This window comes from Dermacentor andersoni, chromosome 8, assembly GCF_023375885.2.
Source record: "Dermacentor andersoni chromosome 8, qqDerAnde1_hic_scaffold, whole genome shotgun sequence".
NCBI lineage: Eukaryota > Metazoa > Arthropoda > Arachnida > Ixodida > Ixodidae > Dermacentor > Dermacentor andersoni.
Genome location: NC_092821.1, coordinates 132,244,357 through 132,269,488, shown reverse-complemented (window position 1 = coordinate 132,269,488; position 25,132 = coordinate 132,244,357). Strand labels below are relative to the sequence as shown.

Genomic DNA, 25,132 nt, shown 5'->3' with positions numbered 1-25,132 from the left:
AATCAATCAATCAATCAATCAATCAATCAATCAATCAATCAATCAATCAATCAATCAATCATCTATTTACTGTTACAGTCTGAGTGCTGGAGCACACATACACTAAAAGCAAACAATGCTGCATAGCCACTGAAAAACGCTCCGAACTATATATATTTCCACTGCGCGTGGTATCATAAATTTTTTTCTTTCTTTCATGTACAACATACGGGAGATAATAATCCCGTTGAAGAAGTAGTTAGACTCCTAGCTTACCCAAAATGCTTACAACAGATGAGCGGCAGTTTATCACGATGACGTAATGGGTGTCGTGGGAAGAGAAACGCATTGTGCGCTGTGATGATAGTTCGAAATTTCCGGGTAATGGGCCAAGTCAGGTGCCAGAAGACAGGTGTAACTTCAGTTCTTTGTGACAGGCCTTTCTTTACCGGCTGATGTGACGAATGCAATAATAATTGTAATTAAATCATAACTCAAGGTATGAAGGGAATGGTCACCTAAAAAGCAGACGAGTTGGTAAAAAAAAGTCTTGGGTGTGTCATTGGCTCACCAAACCAAGTTTTTCGTTGAAAGAAATTTAGCCTAGTTTCTTTGCAGTGCAAGCTTTTGCGTATTTGTCAGAAGGAAGTAGGGATAAGGTAGGCCAACTTTAAACCATACCTGCTCGAGCGGTATTTCTAAATCGGCTCCACCCCCCTTCCCCCATCCTACCTTCATTTCCAATTTTTTTTCCAGAGGTTTCGAAGATTTTCTAACCGATATTGGAACAAGTGCCGGTGCAAATAACTTGTGGACTCTAGTGGAACCTGCGAATGCCAACTTCGCTTTATTGGATATCACGGAACGGAATCTAAACGAAGACGAAATGAAACGTCAGCTTGAGAACATGAAGGTGAGTATATGGGGGACTAGTATAGAGACATTTCAGCCATTTATTGCTAACTTACGGAGCTTTTAGGTGCGGAAAAGTGATCCGTCGTGCACAGCTCAGGAGCTCGCCTTTTGTTTCAATGGGAAATGGACATGCAACAAAATGACAGCGCCGCGTGGTTACAAAAAAAAAAAAAATCTTACGATAAAATCGTTGGTGACTTCAAATTCATGTCATTCCAGATGTGTTGCTATTAATAAAAGAGGAGGTGAGCGAATCCTACAAAATCGGTTCAGGAGGGCAATTTTTTTTTATTGTGAGGGATTTTGCACGAACGCCTCACGGCTGTTTCACATGCTGCGACTGGGACAACGAAAATTGGTGCAGTCGCAATGAGATATTTAGAGGGCCCATTTTACATGATTGCGATTTCAACAATGCGACTGGTGTGACGCCCAGGGTTGCTTACTGCCAGGTTTCATGGCAGACGCAGCATAATTCTTTTTTTGTAAAGAATAAAACGTTTAAATTATAATATTATTGACTTTTCATGATTAGGAGCAAATAATATGCACGTTTAGTAATTTAAAAACGTGTTAGCTAGGATTTGTGTTGGAGTGCGCGACGGTGGTTTCTGAAGTTCAGTGTGACATGGCGCACGTAAACAGCTGTAACAGCTGTTCACAGGTGGTTCAGCCCTTTATTCTATGGTTCAGCGCTGTATGTTGTCTCATCTGCCTTCTATGACCGCTTCGTTCTGCCTGCGCTACAACAATCTACAAGATGACCTATAGACAAGTTCATATATCTACCCTCACTGCATATGTAGTATTCGGAGTTCGACTGCCCCGATGTCGTCGTGTCAGCCCTACAAATCCTCGCGCTACCCGTGCTCGGCGTCAGCTTCTGGAGAAATGATGTGTGTATATTGCTCGTGATAGCGCATATGCGGTGCCTGCTCCTAGCCATATTCTTGCACCAAACGCAACAACAAGCACCATTCCGAAAGCCCGCGCCTGCCCCTGAACGAAGCGGCAAATGATCTGTGTGATTACTGAACGTGGAATGGAAATTGCCGCAGGAAATTCAATCTTAGCGCTAGCCTGGTTCGTCCATCGCCATGCGTGTGCTGTGAATGTGTGTGTGTATATATATATGTATATATATATATATATATATACTTGTAACAAGAAGACCGTATCAATACGCGCTATCCATACTGCAGGAGCGTAGGCCCACGGCAGGCGCACTTGCCGTAGGGTTTTTCAGCTTTCTGCTGAGCCTCGCACGCCGCTCATGGTTAGCCTCTCTTGTGGAAATAAATATTATTATTATATTCTTAATGTTATTAGATATTATAGTTTCGTCACTGTCATTTATAGCAATCGTCCATATTTCTTAAGCTAGTCATGCATTTAACCTGTAAAGGTGTTTCCCAAAAAGAAATTAATCGCCGTACGGGTGCCGTGTACGTTGAACATTGCATTTCATTGGTCACTGTAAAGCGTGGGAGCAAACGGTTCAAAGAAGAATGGGAAAGTTGCAAAGACATTCCAAGACCGGGCCAAAGCCATCGTGCAATCACATCCCGCACAATTTCAAAGGTTGATGAGCTGATGAGACAAGAATGGAGGACAAGCATCGATGAACTGGCAGAGCGTGTGAAAATCAGTCACGGCTCGGTTCACGCCATAATTCATGGGCACCTCGGTTATCGGCTCTTGTGTGCGCAATTGATGCCCAAGATTTTGATCCACCGCCAGAAGACGGAGAAGTTTGGCGCTGCTTTGACTAATCTGATCCGGTATCACAATGAGGATGACGATTTCTTGTTTGCTATTGTGATCGGGGACGAACCATGGTGCCACTACTACAAGTCTGAAACACGACGGCAAAGCTTACAGTGGAAACATTCGAATTTACCACGGCCAACGAACGCAAAGGCCGTCATTTTCACCGGAAAGGTGGTGTTGACTTTTATTTCGATCGTCAGGGCCATTACTGATAGAATTTGCTCAATCTTGAGAGACTATCAATTGTTTCCGATATTGTGAAACGCCGGAACCACTGCGTGTCGCAATCAAGAACAAGCTACGTGGAAAATTGACGAATTGGGCCATCTTGTTCCACGACAATGCCCGTCCCCACGTCGCTGACGTGGTTAATACAAAACTGGCAAAGTTCAAGTGGGAAACCCTGCAACATCCGTCATACAGCTCAGACCTGTCCCCTTCCAACTTCCACATTTTGGGGCAACCGAAAAACAGCTCAATTTAACTAGATTCGTGCCGGACGGTGACGTGAAATAGTCAGTTACAGACTTTTTGAAGCAGCAACCTAAGGAATTTCATGAGACGGGAATCACGCGACTCGTTAGTCGATGGGGCAAATGTCTAAATTCTCATGGAGACTACTTTTTAATAAGATACCCCGTTTGACATATATTCGCATTGGCTCACATTTATTTGACTCGCCCTCGTATAGCTTGCAGAACTCCTGCTTTTTATACGTGCTCTCTGTTGCGACTATAATTTCGGTGCAATTACTCACGATTCACGAACGGTGACAGCTGCTCCTGCGTAATACATCGGAAGAAATGACAGCGTCATGGAGATATTTCACTGGCCATTACATATATACAAGAATGTAAACACGGTTCTTTAATGACTAAGTTTCATTAACATATTTGTCCTCAACTTGTTCATTTCATGGCCTTTTCATTTTTCATATCAGCGGCATGCGCTGCTTTCCTGGTTTCGAACTGATATAGTTCTAAAGTTCGTGTGATATTTTCTTTACTTATTAAATAGACAAAAACATGGAAGCATTGATATCAGTTACTTTGGGCACAATTTTTGGCACATACGAGAATATTCCTTCATGAAGAAATACACATTCTACTTGTTTGGACAGTGCGTAGCCTTCAAGAATTCGTTTACAGCATTTTTGACAATGGTAATGCAGTTATTATTCATGTATTTGATCCCTCGACATTGTTTAAGAGGAAGCTTTAGCTGGGGCCCAATCCGACGCGGCCTATTCAAATACATGTAAAACGCAGAAACGCTTTTCTGAGATAATCCTGCTAATCGTTTTTAATAAAATTTCTTGCATTTGAGAGAGAAGGTAAATTATAGCGTCTGTTGGAAACGGAATCTCGATTTACGGCCTGAATTTTGCATAAAATATTTTGAAAAATTTGAAATTTCGAAAAAATAGAAGCACGACGTCTACAAAATAATAGCTATGTACCCAGAACAGATATCTCGGTTCTGTAAACGGCAACTATTAGGAAAGTCAATGCGGACAAATTTGGTGTGTCAATTTGTATCTTGCGTGAATTGGTTACGTTGTGTACAAGGGTTCTGCAAAAGTCGTATTTCCATAATACAAATTTTCTTCGAGATTCATGTTTAACATATCTATTTTGGCCGCTGTAGATGTACTATTAGATGCAATTCAAAGAATTTTATTATCGTTTTTCGTTTTAGAGTTACAGAGTTGTAAACTTCATAGTTTCTTTTTTTGAAAATTTGCGATATTTGTCAAATTTTAATAAAAAATTAAGGACCTAAATAAAAAATTCGAAACCAACACTCACTAGAATTTAAGTTTTTCTTTTATATTCAACAAACATCGTCAAATGTGGTGCAGTTGTTGCGAGGAAAAACGAATTACCCTTTTACATGTATTTAAATAGCAGCACCCGAGCTAAAGCTTCCTCTTAAGAGGAAGCTTTAGCTCGGGTGCTCCTATCTAAATACATGTAAAAGGAGAATTCGTCTTTCTCGGCAACCACTGCACCAAATTTGACGAGGTTTGTTGCTTTTAAAAGAAAAACTTAAAATCTAGTGACTGTTGGTTTCGAATTTTTGATTTAGGTCCTTAATTTTTTATTAAAATTTGACAAATATTGCAAATTTTCAAAAAAAGAAACTATGAAGTTTACAACTCTGTAACTCTAAAACGAAAAACGATAATAAAATTCTTTGAATTGCATCTAATAGTGCATCTAAAGCGGACAAAATTGATATGCTATACATGAATCTAAAAAAAATCTAGTCATATGGAAATACACCTTTTGCAGAACCTTTGTAAACAACGTAACAAATTCATGTAAGACATAAAATGACATATCAAATTTGTCCGCTTTCAATGATCTAATGTATGCCGTTTACAGAACCGTGATATCTGTTTTTGATGCAGAGTTATGAATTTGTAAACTTCGTTCTTCTATTCTTTTTCGAACTTCCGAATTTATGAAAATTATTTTAACAAGATCCATGACCTAAATCGAAATTCCGCTTCCAACAGCCACTAGAATTTAACTTTCTCTCTCAAATGCAACAAACTTCATTAAAATCGGTCCAGGGGTTATCTCAGAAAAACGTTTTTGCGTTTTACATGTATCTGAATAGGCCGCGTCGGAGTTGAGCCCGAGCTAAAGCTTCCTCTTAAGGAGGAGGCCGAGCTGCAACATGAGCCCCCCCCCCTCCCCCCGAACGAAATTTCTGGCTACGCCACTGGTGACAGGATAGGCGGCTCAGCGCATGATGTGAAGAGCGCAGCTTTTTTGAGGAACGAGGCAGGGGATGAAAATCAGTCTTTTGAAGCAGTGAATGGGGCTAGTTGGTGGACGTTCACTACTGTATTGCACTTAGTGTTACACTGACGGAACTATAGTGGACGAACATAAGGAACATGGACGTACGTGGCGCAAGTCTTTTGAAGTTCGACGACTTTCCACGGACATTCTTGCATTGCGTAGAGCTAATAGTCTAGTCATACGTAAGACCAGGTATAAGAAGTACCGATGTTCTCTTACGCGCTCTAATCCTGTGAATTTTCAGAAGTTGAAGGAGTTTGTGACGAAGGCGAACAAAGTTCCACTGGGCATCATGGCTATCGCACTGTACGGCAAGTCCAGCGAGGTTTGTGGCTACCTAATTCAATACCTAAAGTAAGTCGTCCATTCCAATAACACTTTGGGGTGTGAGGTGCAGTGAAGGGAATTGCTTTGTGGGGCTGAAACGAGGTAACAACATTGGTTTTTCGGCCCATAGCGGGGCATACCTGGGGGTGGAGCGAATTGAAATTCGCAAGACGAATAGAAATATTCGAGTTAACTTGCCTCAGTACATCGAATCGGCAAACATATTTTCATATCTAAAAAGAAAAGTTATATCTTAGGAGTTATCTCTCACACATACAGGTATTTACATCAGGTCTCTTGCTGCTTTCCGGTAGGTTTACACCAACAGGTTACTCTGGCGCATAATCCACCAGTATGAATGCACGATCATGACGCCTTCACAGTAGGCTTAGTTTCGTGCGCATACACGGGCAAACGCAAGCATTTAACTTAACTCCGTTAACTCGCGCATAGGGAGGATCTTCACCCTCCGTGCTGGCGTTGTGCCGCTAAGCCCGAGAGTGCAAGATCGTATCCCCGATCACTGAGGCCACACTTGAATCGGGGCGAAATGCGCAAATGCCCCACGTAGCGTGCATTTAGTGAATGTTAGAGAACCGCAGGCGGTCAAAATTATTCCGGAGCCCCCACTACGACGTATCTCAGAATTATATCGTCACTTTGGCGCGTAAGATACGAAAATTTAATTTTTAATTTAACGATATTCCGGACTACATAGCATCCGTGCCTAAACGCCTACACATTTCGCAATGACCTGAATGTGCTATATGTCGGGCTGCTGAGCACGAGGTCGTGGGATCGAATCCCGGCCACGGCGGCCGCATTTCGATGGAGGCTAAATGCGAAAACACCCGTGTACTTAGATCTAGGTGCCTGTTAAAGATCCCCAGGTGGTCCAAATTTCCGGATTCCTCTAGTATATACGGCGTGCCTCATAATCAGAAAGTGGTTTTGGCACATAAAACCCCGTAATTTAATATTAATTTTTTTTAATGTGCTATACGCCGGATCATGTTCAATTGTGTTTCAGTGTAATATAACTCCGTTTGTAAATTTTGTATGTATAACATTCCTTACCTTTTTATTTGATAGATTTTTTTCCTGCTCCGCGTAATATGTTACCGCCTTTACTAAGGGCTCTTCAAGGGACATACATGGTCACGTGAGCAAATAAAACAATAAATATAAGTTTGGTACTGACATAGAATTATTAAAAGTGCTCCAAGGGTTCTGCAAAGGTTCTATCACAAATCTAACTAACTGCATGCCACAAGATCACTTAAAGTGCGCGAGTTGCTTTCATTTGCTAAGCTTAATCTTGAGCTAAGCACTGCTTGGTTAAGTGATGAACTCAACTGGAGATGATGCACAGGCGACGAAAAAGACGAGCACAACGCTAACACTTTTAAAAATGCAGAAAAGGGGGCCAACAACAGAGGTATGGCAAAATGCGATCTAAACGTGGAATGTTAGGCACTCACTACGGTGAGGGGTCCTGTCATAATACTATACGCCCTATTTTGTTGGGTCCCCTCGTATAACATCATATAACAACGTTAACAACGCATCGTTATTCATTATTCTTCGCATTTCTAATTCATGAAGTATTCGTAAATTTCATAGCCTATCAAAGTGTGGGCGTACCTACCACACTGGCTCGCCATGGCTGCCTTACCATTGCATAGCTACATAAGATATGCTCCACCGGCTGTCAGAAAATTAATTTACAAGGTGTTTGTGCCTTCGCATGACCTCTCCATAAACGACACAACCGGTGCATAGTTATTGTTGTTATTATTTTTCTTTTGCACGAGCTGCTTCTGGAGAGGGAGGGATTGCACTGAAAGCTCACAATGAGTATGCCCGGGAGTGGCAAGGGCTGTGCGAAGAAGGGCGCCCCAATTTTTTAAAGAAAGAGCCAGCCAAAAGAAGACGCACACAGGAAACACACAAGAAGACAGGAAATAGGCTGGACTACCAACTTTTTATTCCAGAAAGGGGGGCTATAATGTATAAAGGCACTCTGTCGCATGGTCATCGCACAATCGGCTTATCGCAACCGACCGCGAAGAAAAACAGCAGTAAATTCCAAAGGCCGCATGCACCTTCTATCTTCCAAGGGATCTCACATCTATCTTTGCCTAAGCCCAGTGATGGAAATGTTAGCAGTACGTTCTGTCGAATCAACAGTTGGTAGGCCAGCCTCTTTCCTGCCTTCTTGTACGTTTCCTGTTTACGTTTTTTCTGGCTGGGTTTTTCTTAAATGCAATGCACCAGCTAGCCCAACAACGTGTTTTACTAGGCGCCCGGGTTATCTCCATTAGCGACCACGCAATGCTGCCGTAAATTTTCTCATCCATCGTCATGACATTAGGTCATCGCCATCATCGTATCACTCCCCCAGGTTTTCGCTATTTCTTGCGTTAACCGTAATTAATCGCCGTTGCTGGATGTTTCAGGTAGTGATGTCCCCACTCTCCTCTTCTCTATTCTCCCTTTATTTGTTACTAAGCTAAGAAGTCATGAGCTAGGTATCGGGGGTATACCGTAAGATCATGGTTTCGTCCAAGATCGCCGCTGCTTACAACACATCCTTGTTCAATGTAACGCCATAGATATTTGCAACTTCACGGCCACGCGTATACCGTCATGCATCCTACGCATGTTGACGATAATTCTTTGGGTGAATTCGCTCGCTTGCAGGGTCGTAGAGTAACAAGAATGAGCAGTTGCGTTCAAGGCGAGACCAATTTTGAGCATTGCTTACGTGAGCCTTTGTTGGGTTGTATGACTTGCTAGGTCCAGTGAATAGGTACATTGTATAGCAGAGCTGCTTGATGATTACTGATGAAGTTTATTGGCGCAAGTGCTACTATGGCTATATAGCGCGAAAGCAGTGATGATTCGTCGGCCAAATGAAGTGACAATATATTTTTAATTTGTCGCGCGAAGGGACACCAACGAACACTAGAAGCAGACAGGACGAGCGCTAACTCTCAACTAAATCTTTATTGAAACGATCGACATATATGAGATTGCGAAAACCTAAGCAAAGAAACATCACATGGTTTGCTTAGGTTATTGCAGTCACTTATATATGTTGATTGTTTCAATAAATGTTTAGCTGAGAGTTAGCGCTGATTCTGCCTGCTTCTAATTCTTCCTCTGTGTCTCTTCGCGCTACAAACCAAAGATATATTACCGTACCAGCTCGCCCAGCTTTCCAACCTTTCGCAGTTATAATACGCAGATAATCCGCATAATAGCGCGTCATAAAGAAACGCTGGCGTACTGCGCCTCGTTAAAAAACATAGAAAACTATAAATTTTCATGGAATCACGCATTTTTACAAATGAAATGCCTTTGTATAATGGTTAAAATTACTACACTTGTAGTGACAAAGCAGTACTTATTCGCACTACGCTGCGGTTCAGCTTAGCACAGTAATTCACTAACGTCTGATGAGTCCGTGTCTTCTATTTTTGTTACAGAGATATTTTCGTCCCGGATATATTTCTTTCGTTTGCACATGAGACAATCTTTGATGACCAGGATGACAACTGCAGAATATTAGTCCCACAGTTCCTGCAAGACCCAAACACGATGACTAAGCAGCCGCTGCCTTTCGGTCACTCAATTGTAAGTAAATATTAGGTAAACTATGGGCGTGATGCAACCGTATTCAGTTTTAATGCGTTCGCATGTTCAGGGTACTTCGCCAACTTTGCGGTGGTTATCTATCTGTTTATAGGCTTGTTCGTTTGCTTGTATATTAGCATCTCAAGTTTCTACCCAACCGTTTTCCCGCCTTCCTGAGTCACTAGGTAGTTCGGTGGTCGAACGGGTAGCGCATTAGGCTGCTGTGCTGAGGTATCAGGGTTCGAAACCAACCGTCGGGCCAACTTGGCTCACTGAGTAGCTGGCCGTGCGTGACAATCGTGCCGCTCTTCGATATGCGGGTGTGAGTAGGCGTCCCTATTCGAAGGGTCTCTGCGACGCCGGCTTGGAGCACTGTGCATGGGCCACGTACTCGATCAGTGCTGGTCTTCGACGAACGTTTTTGATGGCAACTTGGGTCACTAGCTATGTGCCCGTGGTTTGCGTGCCGCTCTTCAATGAACGTCTTTGACGCCAGCTTTGAAATGTGCCGCTGCACAATTACGAAAGGTATCCTTTAGAACCTCCGTTGCTGAACGTAAGCGAACCCACGTCGCTAGGGTTCCTCAAGGGCAGCAACGCGATTCACTAGCAGGCGGTGCCAGGAGTGCACTAATTGTGTGCCGCTTTTCAAAGAACGCCTTTCACGCCAGAGTTTTAGCGAGCCGCGCCGTGAACGCATTGGGTATGCGTCGCCCTTCAATGAAACTCTCCTCAACTTGAGTCAACGAGTATGTGCCACTGAGTGTGCGGCAAACAGGGAAACAATTCTCAGTGTTCGCAGGCACCGGGGCGCCACGCCTCTCGTCTCAGAGGTCAAGCGCGCACTTCTCGGCGGTGCCACCAGACGGCGCAACGTGTCCAGAAAGAAGTGCGAGAGAGGAGCCGGGCTGCCGTAAAGCCCCTCAAACTTCGTAAAGTAGTGACACTCTCCTCCTCCGCCTTCACTCCTCCTCATTTCTCCTCTCTTTCACGCTCTCTCCTAGACCGTGGCGCTGCCTACACTGCTCGAGCGTAGCAACGGCGCCAACATGCGCTCATCGCCACTCCGTAGACGCTTCTAGAGCAAAAATGGCACTGATGCACGGCGCGAGGGCCCACGTGATGCTATTAGGCCAATAGCGACGCGGCGTCGGCCTCGGCCAGAGCGCGCGAGGAGGAGGCGGCATTCTTTAAAGCGTGGCACTACTTTACGAAGTTTAAGGGGTTTTAGGCTGCCGCATGACGCGTTTAACAGCATTCGCAAGGCACCGGCGCGCCATGAATCTCGGAGGCCAAGCGCAGGCTTCACTACGGCGGCGGTGCCAGGTGGCGCCGGTTGTTCTTAGGGAAGCGCGAAAGAGGAGTCCTCCTGGTGTATATGCCTCACACATAGCTCGTTTCGATGGTGTGCAATATGTTGTGTCGCTACATTGATAAAATGCTAACTAATTACCGTCGACATTCATCGGGAGATAGGTTGTGCCGCAATTTCTTCCGGATGCGAGGTTGCGTGTTAGGTTACTTAACACTTCTGACAAAAAAAGAAGGGCTAAGTGCTTGTGTCCTTGCCATAGACTTGAAGGAGAATATTGCACGTGAAAGCGACTCCCTAAATAAAAACTCGCCGAACATAAATTGAAATATGAACGAAAGGTGTACTCCTATTGTGTGCCCACTAAGCGCCTGCCGCGATTTCAAGAACTAAAATGAATTCCGATGTTTTACGTCCCGGTGTTTTACTGTCTAAATATAATGCACGCCGTAGGGGAGAACTCCGGTACGATTTTATGTTCCTGATTATATATACATATATATATATATATACCGAGCACTTAAATCTACGCAAACGAGCTTTATTCCTTTATTTTTCAAATCTCGTCTACGTCGAAAGAAGAAAAAGAAAACGGCCACCGTGGCCGGGATCGAAGCCGCGATATGGAGCTCCGCAGCACAAAGCCGCATGCTACGTGGGTTCGGCGTGTCCGCTGCTCTGGTGCGCGGATTCCGAGCACGAGGTCTCGAGTTCGACTATCGGTTGTGGCTGCCACATTATGACGGAAGTTAAATTCAAGAAACCCTGCGTACCACGCTTTGGGCCTGCAGTAAATAAGCACGTGTAGTCAAAATAGATACGGAGCTTTCCACCACGTCCTCGCCCGCAGCCTACTGTGCCCTTTCAAGACGTTAATATTTCCAATTTTCCTTTTGTTGGGTCTAATCACTGGCCACTGATCAACAAGGCAGCCAACACACCTCAACAGAAACAATATTGTAATAGTTAATCTCCTCGCGATGGCAAAGTTTTCAGCAGTCACGCCAGAGCTCGACTTCTTGAAACATGACGTAACGTAACGCAGGCGCGGAGGGGGGGGGGGGGTAAAAATTGCTGTCGTCACGATTGAATCGCATTCAATCTCGGCGCCAAGAAAATGGATCCCCCCCCCCCCCCCCCTGCAGAAATGTCAGTGCCTTTACAACACAAATTTCTGTCGTCGAAAGAGTTCGTGAGTCCAGCCTTGGCCTCATGCAGGTTACCGTGACGTCATAACGCGGACCTAAGTTTGCTGACATCCTGCAGCAGTAAGGCCAGGTACAGTGACGTCACTAGTCAGAGATGGTAACAAGCAAAGACTTGACTGCGTGCATTCGTTCTAGATGTCCTCGCAGGCCACAGCGATCGCGTAAACAGTGCGAACCAATTTGCCATGACGTCATTACACGTCGACCGCCTGGACACTGATATCAAAATTATTTCGAAGAAGCAAGTGTTAAAGTATTTTTTTTGTTTACTGCAACACTTGACCGGCCTTATAGTAAGAGTGTTGATGGTATGGGCCTCATTAGAATGGCGAAAAAAAATACTGATGCTGACTTCAGTTTGTCGGCAATGGTAGCTCAGGGCATATGAAGGCAAATACTATGCTGGCACAAATATATATATATATATATATATATATATATATATATATATATATAAGAGGGAAATTCTGCAGGCTACTTTTCAAACGTCAAGAACTTGAGCGATGCGAAAAGGTAAACAGAACAAGTATTTAATGACAACAGTTTCGACCGGTGGAATGATCCTCATCAGGCTTTACAAGAAAAACTTCTTTTAAACCCTGGTGAAGATCGGTGCATATATATATAAATGTCACTTAGCCTAGCCAGCAACAAATTCATCATGATCTGCTGCGCCCTTCTTGCACGTGCTCGCATGCAATACTTTCGTTCTCATTTCTGCAATGTCTGTGTTGTGCCACAAGCAGTAAGTGTTCACGCGAGAGGCTGATTTGCGATTCATCTCCTTCCAGGGTCAGGCTGTGGAGCTTCTGAAGTGCATGTCGAACGCGAAACTTCAAATGAAGCTGGCCCTTTTTGCGACACTTAATGGAAGGTACTACAAGGCCGTTAATGGAATGAACCTGTTGGACAACTGCACCATGGCCGGTATAAGCGAAGAAGACTTCTACTACAAAACTACCTCTCGGGTAGGTTTATATTCATTCCTTTGCCGCTCTGCCGCGAAGTACGAGCACGTCCTGTTTTAAAAGAACCCTTTCGCCAATTTCTTTTTTTTTTTAAAGATAGCATATCCTTGCTTATTTCCCCGAACTGCGGCGTGCTTGGATAGTGATCGACTTCTCGCGAAGTAAAATTTGTCGGTCTTGGAGATAATGTAACGGTAAACTAGGTGGATCCAGAGATGGTGAAACTCGCAGAAGTTCAATCACGCAGATCGTGCTATGCAAATAGCCCGGTATTAGAGGCACTGAATAATCAACTGTGCCGATTTCTGAGTTGATGTATTGAAATCCAATCGCAGAGACAGTGTAATACTAAACTGGGCTGATCTCGCCAGTGGTGTAACCGAAACTGGGCCTATATCGGTGATATACGTTTACTGGGCTTCTCCCGGATGTGGCGTGATAATAGCTAGGGTGATCACGGAGACACTGTAATATTAAACTAGGCCGTCCTCCCAGTTGGCTGATCCCAGAGACGGTTCGATAAATTGCTGGCTCAATCCCGGTGTTATGTAATCAGAACTTGTAACTAAGTTTCGGTTTAAAGTTTACTGGAATCATCTCTGAGATGGTGTAGTTGACGATGGAAAGTTTATTGGGCCGATTCCGGCAATAGTGTAATCAACACTGGGCCAATATAGGAGGCAGTTTAATTTTATCTGGGTTGATCGCAAAGATGCTGTAATAAAAATTTGTCTTATCCCAGGAACAGTGTAATACTGGGCATATCTGTGTCCGATCCCAGAAACAGAAACCAATAATAGCTCAATAATAGAGGCACTTTAATACTTTACCAGGCCGATCCCGGAGGTCGTGTAACAGAAAGTGGGCCAATAGTAGAACAGTATAATAATAAACTGGGCAGATCTAGGTGTTGGGGCAGCGAAAACTGCGCCAAAATCAGCGAGTGATGTAATAGTTTACTAGCCCAATGGCGGAGTTGGCGCAATAAAAAGGGGGCTAATCCCGGAGACGCTGTAATATCAAATTGGGCCCACCACTAAGAAGCCGATTCCCAATGTAGTCTCATAGTTTATTGGACAGATCCTGGCGATAATGCAACCAAAATTGCGCCAAAATCAAGGGCAGTTGTATTAGCTTACCAGACCGATCCCGCAGATGGTGTCATCAAAACTGGACCTAACCCAGATACTCTAGTCGAAGGCGGGGACTCAGTGGGCCGATTGTGACGCAAACGGAGAGTAAATTTTCGTCGCAAAGGTTTTCGTGCGGATTGTAACGCGAGCCGATCCTGGAGGGCGAGCGATCCTAACAATCGCGATAAATCTGTCTCATTGCAGCGAATAAGGTGTAGCATGTTTATGCACCATCGTTGCGTCTTTCTCCGCATTTGGCGTCTTTCTTTTCTTTTTTTTTCTTGTCCGGAACTTTCCCAGCCAACTGTAGCGCCGAGCGGAAACGCGCAGGTTATATTTGCGGGACAAGGAACTTCACGCCCAACAGACTGACTGATAGGTCTCAGCGGACGGGCGACGGGGTTGGTTGATTGATTACATGTTCATCCGAGGCGTCATGCACTGATATGTTTCATGCTTTCTTCTCTTTACACTCCACCCAAAGATTTGCTCCGAAAGCTTCATGAAGGGCTCGAGGCCGGTACAGGTCTCCGACTTCGAGACTTACAGGATTGATAACGCAAAAACTAAAGAAGTGTACGTATTGGACAGCCCAAACTTGCTTCAGCGAAAGGTAGGTATACATAGCCAGTGCTGTAATTTTAGCTTGTTTTGTATCGCGCGTCCACGTACTACGCAGTAGTGCTGGGCCTTGTTGAGCGTAGTAAAGCGTAGTCAAAGAAGCTTACACGCTCCGAGATTCACCAGGTTAGACGGTGCTTCAGGTGTCGCCCTAATCTCTGAACAAAATTTCTTTCTTCGGTACGCCACACGTCTCGCCACGTCGACAAAACGTGCCGGGCTTCCCTCGTGCAAGAAAATTGCGTTCACTGTAGGAGCGAGAATAAAGGCAACCGAAAGGGCTCGCTTCTTGTTAGGGACAGCTTCACGAAGCGAACAAACATTGAAGCCAATGAAATATAGGAAAAAAAAATACTTGGTTTTGTTTGGCGAGGAGAAGTGACATTGAAATGGGAAAACGAAAGTGTATTAAAAGTCATCGAGACCACCGGGCGGCAGCCGAACGAACGTGTTCCGCGTTATCCCTGCGGCGCTATATGCCAATAATTGGCGCTGTCCAAATTCACACGCCGATGATGACTCCCTACGAGTAACAGAAGCCACGCTCGAAGAATTCCTTTTTGCGGACGGCTCCCGCGTGAAGCAATGGAGCCGGAAGCACGTCAAGGGAGCCATGTTTTGAACAAGAAATGACTTAAGAGGAAGCTTTAGTTCGGGCCCAACTCCGATGCGGCCTATTCGAATACACGTAAAACGCAAAAACGTTTTTCTGAGATAACCTCTGAACCAATTTTAATGAAATTTGATGCATGTGAGAGTGAAAGTTAAATTCTAGTGACTGTTGGAAGCGTCATTTCGATTTATGTCCTGAATTTTCTTAAGAAGATTTTCAAACATTCGACCGTTCGAAAAAAATAGAAGCACGAAGTTTACCAATTCATAGCTTTGCATCAAGAACAGATATCGCGGTTCTGTAAACGGAATCCATTAGATCATTCAAAGCGGACAAATTCGACATGTGATTTTACGTGTTACGTGACTTCGTTACGTTGGTTACAAGGGTTCTGCAGAAGCTGTAGGTCCCACGATAACGGTTTGTTCCTGCTCTACGTGCTAGCATTCAAGTAACTCCGATTCTCCGAACTATGCATCCCGAGCGACATTCCAGCCGGCGACGTGCCCCAAGAAGGGTCCTGGCACGTATCTTTGGAAATAGGGCCACAGAGACACCGGCTCTTACCACTGACATGGCCTCTACCCAGAAATGCACGCTATGTTATTACATGTAATTGATAACACAGATGCGCTTAGGGTGTCTGCCTCCGTTCACTCTATTGACAGTGGCTCCGCAAAGGAGGCAGCTATTGCCCTTGCCACTGTCCACGCGTCAATCCTTCCTGCACATCACACCCCCGTCACCATTGTGATGACCGGCGCGCAGACAGGCTGCCGGACGTTCGCGCGGGAACTTGTGGCTCTGCACACAAACATCAAATCCTCCCCTCTGTCTCCCGTTCCGCCTTAGGCAGAGTGCACATCGTCCGAACTCCTGGACCCGCCTCTCTCTACGATGACGAACGCGTTATTGCGGTCGCCTGAGCTCCGACCGGTCGAGCACCATCGGAAGAGCTGTGCAAACCAGACGAGACACCGACAGAACCCCTACACTACACCGCGACGCTCAAGTGCCACCGCAGGGGCCGCCATATCTATCCCTTTCCTTATTCTTCGCTTATTAGGGCAGATACCGCCACCTGGTAGGAAAGGCAGACACATTCATTTCTTTGGTTCATCATGCTGCGTCTCTTTCATGCCACCCTATACACCGTTTTTTTCATGGGCGCCACCATATTGCTACGCAGTGGCGCCATCTATAGGCAGTCGGGATGCTGGCTTGGGCGAGCGCTCCGTTTTGCATGGCAGGTATACGTTCGGCGATAGTTTCTGGTGTTTGTTTTCGCGTTCACGTGGTATAGTAACATGACATGCGTCTTCTACGCGCTAAACAGTTCTGGGAGACGTACTGAAGTGGTTTAAGTCGGTATGGCCGGACTTTCTGCTGGCATTGAGGCGGACGGAGCACGCAGCGCGATGTGCGCGCGCATGTATTTGAGCCTACAATCAGCCTCGGAGATCAATTGTGTATTTCTGAATGTTCCATTCACTAATGTGACATTATTGCAGTATTCTCTAGTTCTAAGCTGCGGTTTAGGAGAAATGAAACATACGCGACAATCGTAACAGCGTGGGTACTGTTCTGCGATACGATAGGAGCTGTGCTGTTATACTTTGACAAGCGTTCAAATTGTTCGCTGCAGGTTACATTGAGTGGCTACTTGGTTCGATGTATGAGGTTCCCGCCCCTGAATAAAATAGTTTTGGCAAGTAATAGCAGCATACCTCACAGTCTGAATTAAGCTTGCCCATCAAAGCAACCATTTACGAACTGCGCGAGCGTCCTAAGCAGTGGTAGGTGCTGGATTACAGATATCTTTGTTCAATATAGCGCATGGTTCAAGCATAGGGCATCAGCGGTTATATATCTATAAACGTTGTGCGGCGTGACTATGCGAGGTCGTATTGAGGCGTTAGCCCGTTTTCTCTTGCTTTTCCGAGAAAGCGGATCGTAACCGTTTTTTTGTGCGTGTTCGTTCCGTTCTCTACGACGCACTCACACGTATTACGAAAATCGTGTCCTCAAAAATAGCCATCGTATTCTTTTTATACAATCCCTCCCATATATTATGGCTGTATACAGGCCAAAAAGGGAATGCCGCAGCACACAGTTCATATATGTATCGTACTAGTTCACCAACCGCAGTGATCACTGTGTTGAGCAGAGCCATCAGCCTCATGCAGGAAGGCTAGTGTAGAAATATAGTAATTTCAAGCCTACTAGATTTGAAATGCGTGAGAACGATGCCGGTGTGTCACAAATATTTGATAGCGCCTGCCGCTTAGATGTTACATGGTTGGCTAAGGTTGGCCGTGCACGAGCATGCGCTATTGAGTTTTATGTTTTACTCCCTACGCCAAGTGATCAGACAGTGAGCTGATTTACCATTTAATGCTGGTAATAAAGAGCCACCGGTTTTCTTCATTGAATTAAAGCCGATGTAAGCATTATAATTCACAACACATACACACACCACGACTGATAATGCGCGTACACCGCGGCTGATAAAGCGCGTCACATTTTATCGCCCCCAAGACATATTTCCGTCCACTGTAGTTACCGATGCACCGAAAGGCATCCCTGACGACCTTATATGAACGGACATGGCGTAAATTTCTCAAAGTACGATCTAAAACATGCCGAAATCGTTCCGCAGCACGCGACAGCAATACTACCAAGCAGCGCCGCGCCGGATCGGCCTAGCCAGAGAGGATGAAAGGCTCGCCGCGCGCGCTCTCCTCCTCGCCCGACGAAAAGGTCTATACCATTCCTACTGTCACTGTTGTGGGGCCGAACCCACGGTGTATCACTCTACGCATGAGAATGCCACAATCCTACGGATGTTCTTCCAACTCCCAACCCTACAACCTTTCCTCTTGGGAGTCCGCGCTGCTCAGCTCAAACAACGGCTGATCCAGAGGGCTCGCGAAGTCGAGATTCGCAATGGAGCCGTGGGCTTAAGGCCCCACTCTTCGAGTAAGATTTTCCTGTGCAATATAATGTACAAGGGGTCTTAAGAGGATATAAAAGTTTATTCTCTCTCTCTCTCTCTCTCTCTTGGTGCCGCCGACCACCGCCTAATAGCAACGTGACAAGGGCATGACGCGCCTAGTGATGAAGCTGGTCATGAAGCTGGCATTGAAGAATGTAATTTATGTTGTCAAAGTTGAATCAGTGACCAAACTTGGCGTTTGCACCTTTCTTTTTTTTTCAGCTCTGCAAAGTAAAGGCGAACTACACGGATATTGACTATACGCTTGCAATGACCAGAATCATGGGGATCGGAGAAGCGACTCCCTGCTTTCCGAATATTTTCTTCGGGAACTATGAAGACCTTCTTTTTATTCAGAATCTTTCGGCCTTTATTGACAGCAGCGTCAAGTCGCCTAGCGACGAGAAGAAATGCTCGCAATTTATTTAGCGATATGAATTTGCGAAAATAAAGTAGGCTGTGACTAAAGGTATAACGTCCGACTTCTCCTTCCAACTTTCTGTATTTCCGTATTTCCAAGCTGTATTTCCGTGTTACTAAATTTTTTTTCTAGATTCATGCAATTTTGTACGCTTTAGATGTACTATTAGGTGCGATTTACAGAATTGTGATATCATTTCTAGTTGCCGAAAGACAGAGTTGCAAACTTGATAGTCTCGTTTTCTGACAATTTTCGATTTTTGCCAATTTTTAATAAAACATTGCAAATCTAAAGGAAAAATTCGAAGCCAGCGGTCACTGGAGTTACGTTTTTCTTTTAAATGCAACAAAGCTTGCCAAATTTGGTGCAGTGGTTGCTGAGGAAAACGAATTATACTTTTACATTACATATATTTAGATAGGAGCACCCGAGCTACAGATTCCACTTAAGTCTGTAATGAAGCCCCGCCCACGCCCTCATAACCGCCAGCCACTGCTCCTCCGCGAGGTTGCAAATAATTCGTACTTCAAACATTTTCTGTTACCCAAATAAGGCGGTAACTACTAAAATAAAATTATTAGCGCGTAATTTTATACCTTTCCCCTCGCCTATTATAGTGGAATGGCGAATGCCTAATTCATTATTTAACTGCAATAACATGCTCGCTTCGCTACAACTATTCGTTGTGAAGTTTCACTTCAGTTGGCCGTGAAGTTTCATGAGTAAAACGGGTTCAGCAGTGAAATGAACTGCACAGCAGATTTTGAAGAGTGAAATGCTCAGATTCCATACATTTTGTCCATGTCTGTTGCACACCTCATTGCTTCCGCCGATGAAAAGACCCTTGAAGAATAGCAGACGCTCCGGAGGTATCAAGTACGACGCCATATTGAAAAGGCCGCATGACGACGATTTTATTTGCTTCTGTGATTGGCTGGCGGAGTAACACAACTCCGCGCAGTCCGTGTGCCTTTGTTGTCAACTGCTGTTTCTAAAAGTTCTATTCTACTAAAGCAATATTTATGTTACACGTTCGCTTCTGTACTTGTTCTTGGCAGTGTTATTCCTGCGCTTCTTTGCTGCACGAGTACATATGACGTGGTTCCTTCTTTGCCAAGTAAAGGAGAGGCGTATCGCACAGGCGTACCTGTAAAATACACCTTATTTCATTTCTCTTTTGTGGGTTTACGCGTTTATATGGCGAATGCTGGGCGCTATTCATATTTGTACTAGTAAAGGTACCCTCCCCCCTCATTTGCACAGAAAAGTTACCTTGGGTTGGGCCCCTCCCGAAAAAAAATCCTGGGTACGTGCCTGATTCCTATGGTAACTCTAGAACAGCAGCCCAACATTTTTTCCCCTAGTGATGTCACAGTGAAACTCTGTTCTGTAACCTTAAATTCTGGTAGCCTACCACTTGTACCGACGTAAAGCAGCATTCAAAGTGTATCGTTTCCCAGCGTTCCCGACACAGTGTTGGCACAATATACAAAACAGGAGCTTTTAACCTTCGTTTAACATTATTGTTATTATAAATATGTATGTAATAAATATGTATGTAGGTAATAACCTGAAAGGACCCAATGGGTACATTGCAAGAGGTGTACGCGCTCTTCGAGGCTCATCTTGGGATCACGCCGCAAACTCTGTGTGCACTTACTTTACAGAGGGACAAGGCGCGTCGCAGGCCTCGACTAGCACAGGTACGCTAGTGAGGTTCACTATCACTGCCTTTTCACAGCCTTTTTCTTAATTAGCGGATAATTAGTAGGTAAATAGTGACACGGGTGTACTGCTTACCCTTTTTTTCGGTGACCGCTGTTCCCCTGCTCAACTGCTAACGTTATCGCTCGGCGCAAGACGCCCCTGCATGCATCTTACTGTTATCTAATATTGTCGCACATTTTATCTGCAGTCTATGTTGTCGGCCAAAGCTTGTGTAATTGTGTATGTGCGACGGGAATGAAAAAAAAATTACGGGGTTTTACGTGCCAAAACCACTCTCTGATTATGAGGCACGCCGTAGTGGAGGGCTCCGGAAATTTCGACTACCTGGGATTCTTTAACGTGCACCTAAATCTAAGTACACGGGCGTTTTCGCATTTCGTCCCCATCGAAATGCGGCCGCCGTGGCCGGGATTCGATCCCGCGACCGCGTGCTCAGCAGCCCAACACCATAACCACTGAGCGACCACGGCGAGTGCGACGCGAATAGTGTTGTACATTCTGGAACGAACACGAGCAGTAGCGATAACACTGGGAGCTTCGACGAGTCATGTCGCGCTTGACCCGACGCGCTTGACCCGCAGCGCAGGTTTCGACGATCGTTGCATTCGTTCGACGATCGTAGCGTTCGTTCGACGATCGTTACGTTCGACGATCGTTACGTTCGACGATCGTTGCGTTCGACGATCGTTGCGTTCGACGATCGTTGCGTTCGACGATCGTTGCGTTCGGCGAGTGGTTGCATTCGTCGTCATCGTTGTCCTTTGAGGGTCACTCGTCCTCGTAGGCACAAGTTCGCCCAATAAAGACTTGAATCTTTAACAGTGTTCTGGTTTGTCGCTTCACTAGAGTCTCACAATCGAACAGGGCGATGCTCACGGGAAAGTAGCGGAGAAAACGCCTTGTAATACACCTGATATTAGTATCGCACATAACGTCATGCAGATGCTGACAATATAGAACGTGACATAACGCCCTTGTAATTTTTGAAAGAGACGGAGGAAGGAAGTTACCAACCGGTAAACTGAGATAGTCCAACAACGTGGTACGTGTTTTCAGGTTGCAACAGAATGTTTGCGTTTTCTTTTTTGTCTAGCTTAACCTTCCTTGGCAGTACCCCCATAAACATTTAGGACAAATGTTTTGTTACGGAATCATTTCACTGCAAAGCTATTGGTCGGAGTGCTTTCTTCGGACAATAACAATTTCCCGCAATTTGCTATACTTCGTGCACTTACCTAGAAAAGGTAAAATCTCCCTAAAATCGTATCCTGTTGTAAAGTATGGCTAAATCTGCTGCAACTAGATAAGAAGTGTGCAACTTAACGGAATTATCTTTTTATGTCTCAATAATGTAGGAAACGAAGGAGTGAAGTAAGTATTTCCCAGACGATCGCGCTTATCACTTCCTTTCTTAAATTCTACTTGCATGCAGGATAGAACTTCCCTGATCACTATTGAAAGGCCTGCACAATGAAAGTTCGATGTTTATTGGAGAGGCAACGCGAGTACAATTATCTTCACAAGATTTATCAGCCGGAGGAGGATATAAGTTCAATAACACTATGCAGGCGCATACGGCCACAAATTAGCCAAACTCGGGAGCTGCGGCGGATGAACGCTTGATTACGCTTCGAGACAGATGCAACGTCGTTACCATGATGAAGCTGTTTAGGTGCACTGCAGGACGAAACCTTCTTTTTGTTTTAGTTTAGAGTTAAACAATTTGGCATTCGTTGAAACATGATTGTAACGAAGCTGCTCAGCCCGTCGAAGTCACTCTACACACGCGATATCCATCTTCTTCAAAATCAAGCGCCGCGCGCTGACAGCGTATGCCACCGATCTTGGAGGTCATGCGATATCCACGCTGTGTTGTTTAGTTGCCGACGCAATGTGAAACAATTCCACGTTCTGGTGTAGCTGGCTTTTGCGTTTGCCACAGTTGGTGTTTCTTTTTCAGAAAAAGATCATCTATTTATTAATTTCAATTTTGCTGTTTATTCATGCGGACCATAACATACGAAGTTGTTGAGAACTTTCAGCACGAAGAAGGCAACCTAAAATCGTTTTTATGTCGTTGGAATGAAAACACAAGTCACGGTCCCTGCATAACTGCGGTAAATTCAAGATGCTCAATAGTTTTAATCCTAGTGTATAGGGGTGCGCGAATGTTCGGAGTTACGAATATGACTCGAACAACCTTTCACATTTCATTCAATTCGAGAACTCGCTCGTGAATGTTGTTGAATGTTAGTTTTTTTTTCCGAATGCACCTAAGGGATGACGACACTCATCGGAGTCTACGCAGAGACAGCCAGGTGCGATGTTAAGTGCTTCGAATGATTCTGTTGCGGTGGAGCCACGACTGCTATACGAGCAAGCACATTTTACTGAACACGTGCTTGCTGAACATGAGCATGAAGCAGATATGTTAAATGAACAGAATGAAAAAGGAGGCGTTCAATTTTTGGGAATAACGATCCTATAAAGCCAACAGGCAATGAAGCCAAGGAAAGCGTATGGGTAATTATCTGTGGTTGAAATTGAAATGCAGAAAATAATGAACAAATTGGAAACAAAAGTGCAAGAAAAGATAACTTGTAGCACGTGAGGACCTAGGCCACAACTTTCCTATTACGCGAAGCTTATGGGCTCTTTTTACACAATTCAACTTAAACCACAGCTAATTACCCCTATGCTTTCCTTGGCTTCATTGCCTGTTGGCTTTATCACTTGGGGGTTAATAACTCACAAATATTCAATAAGGATGGCTCACCTTTAGCGGGCCTTCGAAATTATTTTCACGATTTAGTCAAAGGGATTTGTTGCCTGCAGACTATTTCATCTTTCACAACTGTGATTGTTCTGCTAGATGTGCGCTCGCCTCAGACTTTTCGCGTATCTGAAAGCGCTGTAAACAGCTTCACGCATGTGTGAAAGGATGAAAAATATATTTGTCTTTTATTTCATCTTGAGTATATATAGACCCCGCGCAACCCTTACATTTTACATTCTTTGGAAACGTGAAAATATTCGTTAGTCAGTTCAAATAATCGAAGATCGTGTTTCTCGAACATTTGTATACTAATCAATTCTTAAACTTCATTTTTGGAACATTCCTAGAAACAATGTCGCAATAATATCGCAACAATATCGCAACAATATCGCAATTTCTCTCCAACTGCAGAGATCGCAGTCACCTAACGATCTATTTGGGCACTACCTTGGCCATCGTGTTGCTGATAGCTATTGTGGCTTCATCAGCTGTCTTCGTCGGCCGTTCTGGTAAGGACTTGAAATTACACAGTACATGTGTTTTTTTTTTCTTTTTTACTGCGCGAGAAAAAGGTGAAGTATCGACAGTTGCAACTGTACGTACAAAGCCCTGTTAGTAATGGCTAAGTGATATTGCCATAGCACGCTAAGTGTCCAGTCATGCAATAACATTACGTAATTGTTCTACCACATAACAAAATAGCACATTATCTTCCAGCTGCGCCAAGCCATTTCCCTTTTACAGTACGAAAACTTCCCCGTCACTGGGATTTCTCTATTTTTTTTTCTCTTTATTCACAGTTTCTCTTTTTGCAACAGCAATGTTGAAGAAAACTCGTGTAATTGTAAATAGCTCGCATTTTCAGTAACGCATTTCGTGCTTTAGAGATAATTTTCTCTCACGTGCTGTCTCAGCGTGTGTCTACGCACGCGAGAGATACTTTCACCTGGAATGTTAACCTGTGTGTAGCGGATCCATTAGCGGCCACGTAAAAGCTTTTATGTAGCACGTATTGAGCAACAGAAAGCTGTACCGGCAGTGTTTCATGTCGCTCTACAATTTTCTCACTGACACTTCTAATTATAATACTTGAGAAGTTAATTCAATAAATAAGGCTAATTTTCTAATGAGGCGGAATGAAAAAAATTGTTTGAGTATCTCCAAGCGACGGCAAACAACATTACCTTCGTTCTGTCCAGCTATAATGGCATCTGCATATTTTTAAACCCTCGCTAAAGTTAGGGACACCATGTATGTATGTATGTATGTATGTATGTATGTATGTATGTATGTATGTATGTATGTATGTATGTATGTATGTATGTATGTATGTATGTATGTATGTATGTATGTATGTATGTGTATGTGTGTATGTATGTCCAAGTGAAAAAAAATTTTTATTGTACTAGCCCACGCTGCGTCACCCAGTCGAACTTTTCCAGCAGAACACGATCGCTCGCGATAAAATATTTTCCGACACAGCATCTGGCAGATTATTTCGTTTGGCACTCTTTATAAATTAAGCATCCGGGTTGTCTACAGTCGCTATAAATCAGAATGGCTTTCATTACAAGATAATATATACAATAGCGGTACCATCCATCTGCCTTGACCATTCGAGCCAGAGAAAAACTGTGCCTTTCTTTTTTCTCTTACTGTTTCATCGCCGCATACAACACGCACGTTTCGTTTGGTCACCGAGGCAAACACAGATATTAATTGACTAACAACTGTACCGTCAGCAAGGTCATATAATAGTGCAAGACCGCGTATCCTCCGAAGAGGTAAGAGTTAGCGAACAATCTGCTTTGTTACTCTATATCTCCCTTCGTAGTTTTCATAAATCATACTTAATAATGTACATTGCAATGCGAAACCTCCCATTGTTTGAGTACCAGGATGGGAAAATTGTTG

General features: G+C 44.3%; 1 protein-coding gene across 1 annotated transcript in view; it reads left to right on the top strand.

Moving 5' to 3' along the window:
• Window positions 1–639: 639 nt before the first annotated feature.
• LOC129383402 (uncharacterized) overlaps window positions 640–25,132 on the top strand; it is a 67,400-nt gene continuing 42,907 nt past the window's right edge. The window contains exons 1-5 of the mRNA XM_055067963.1: window positions 640–892; window positions 5,722–5,831; window positions 9,296–9,443; window positions 12,755–12,931; window positions 14,549–14,677. Coding sequence (XP_054923938.1) covers window positions 866–892; window positions 5,722–5,831; window positions 9,296–9,443; window positions 12,755–12,931; window positions 14,549–14,677 — 591 coding nt within the window. The 5' untranslated portion in view covers window positions 640–865. The remainder of the gene's footprint in view (window positions 893–5,721; window positions 5,832–9,295; window positions 9,444–12,754; window positions 12,932–14,548; window positions 14,678–25,132) is intronic.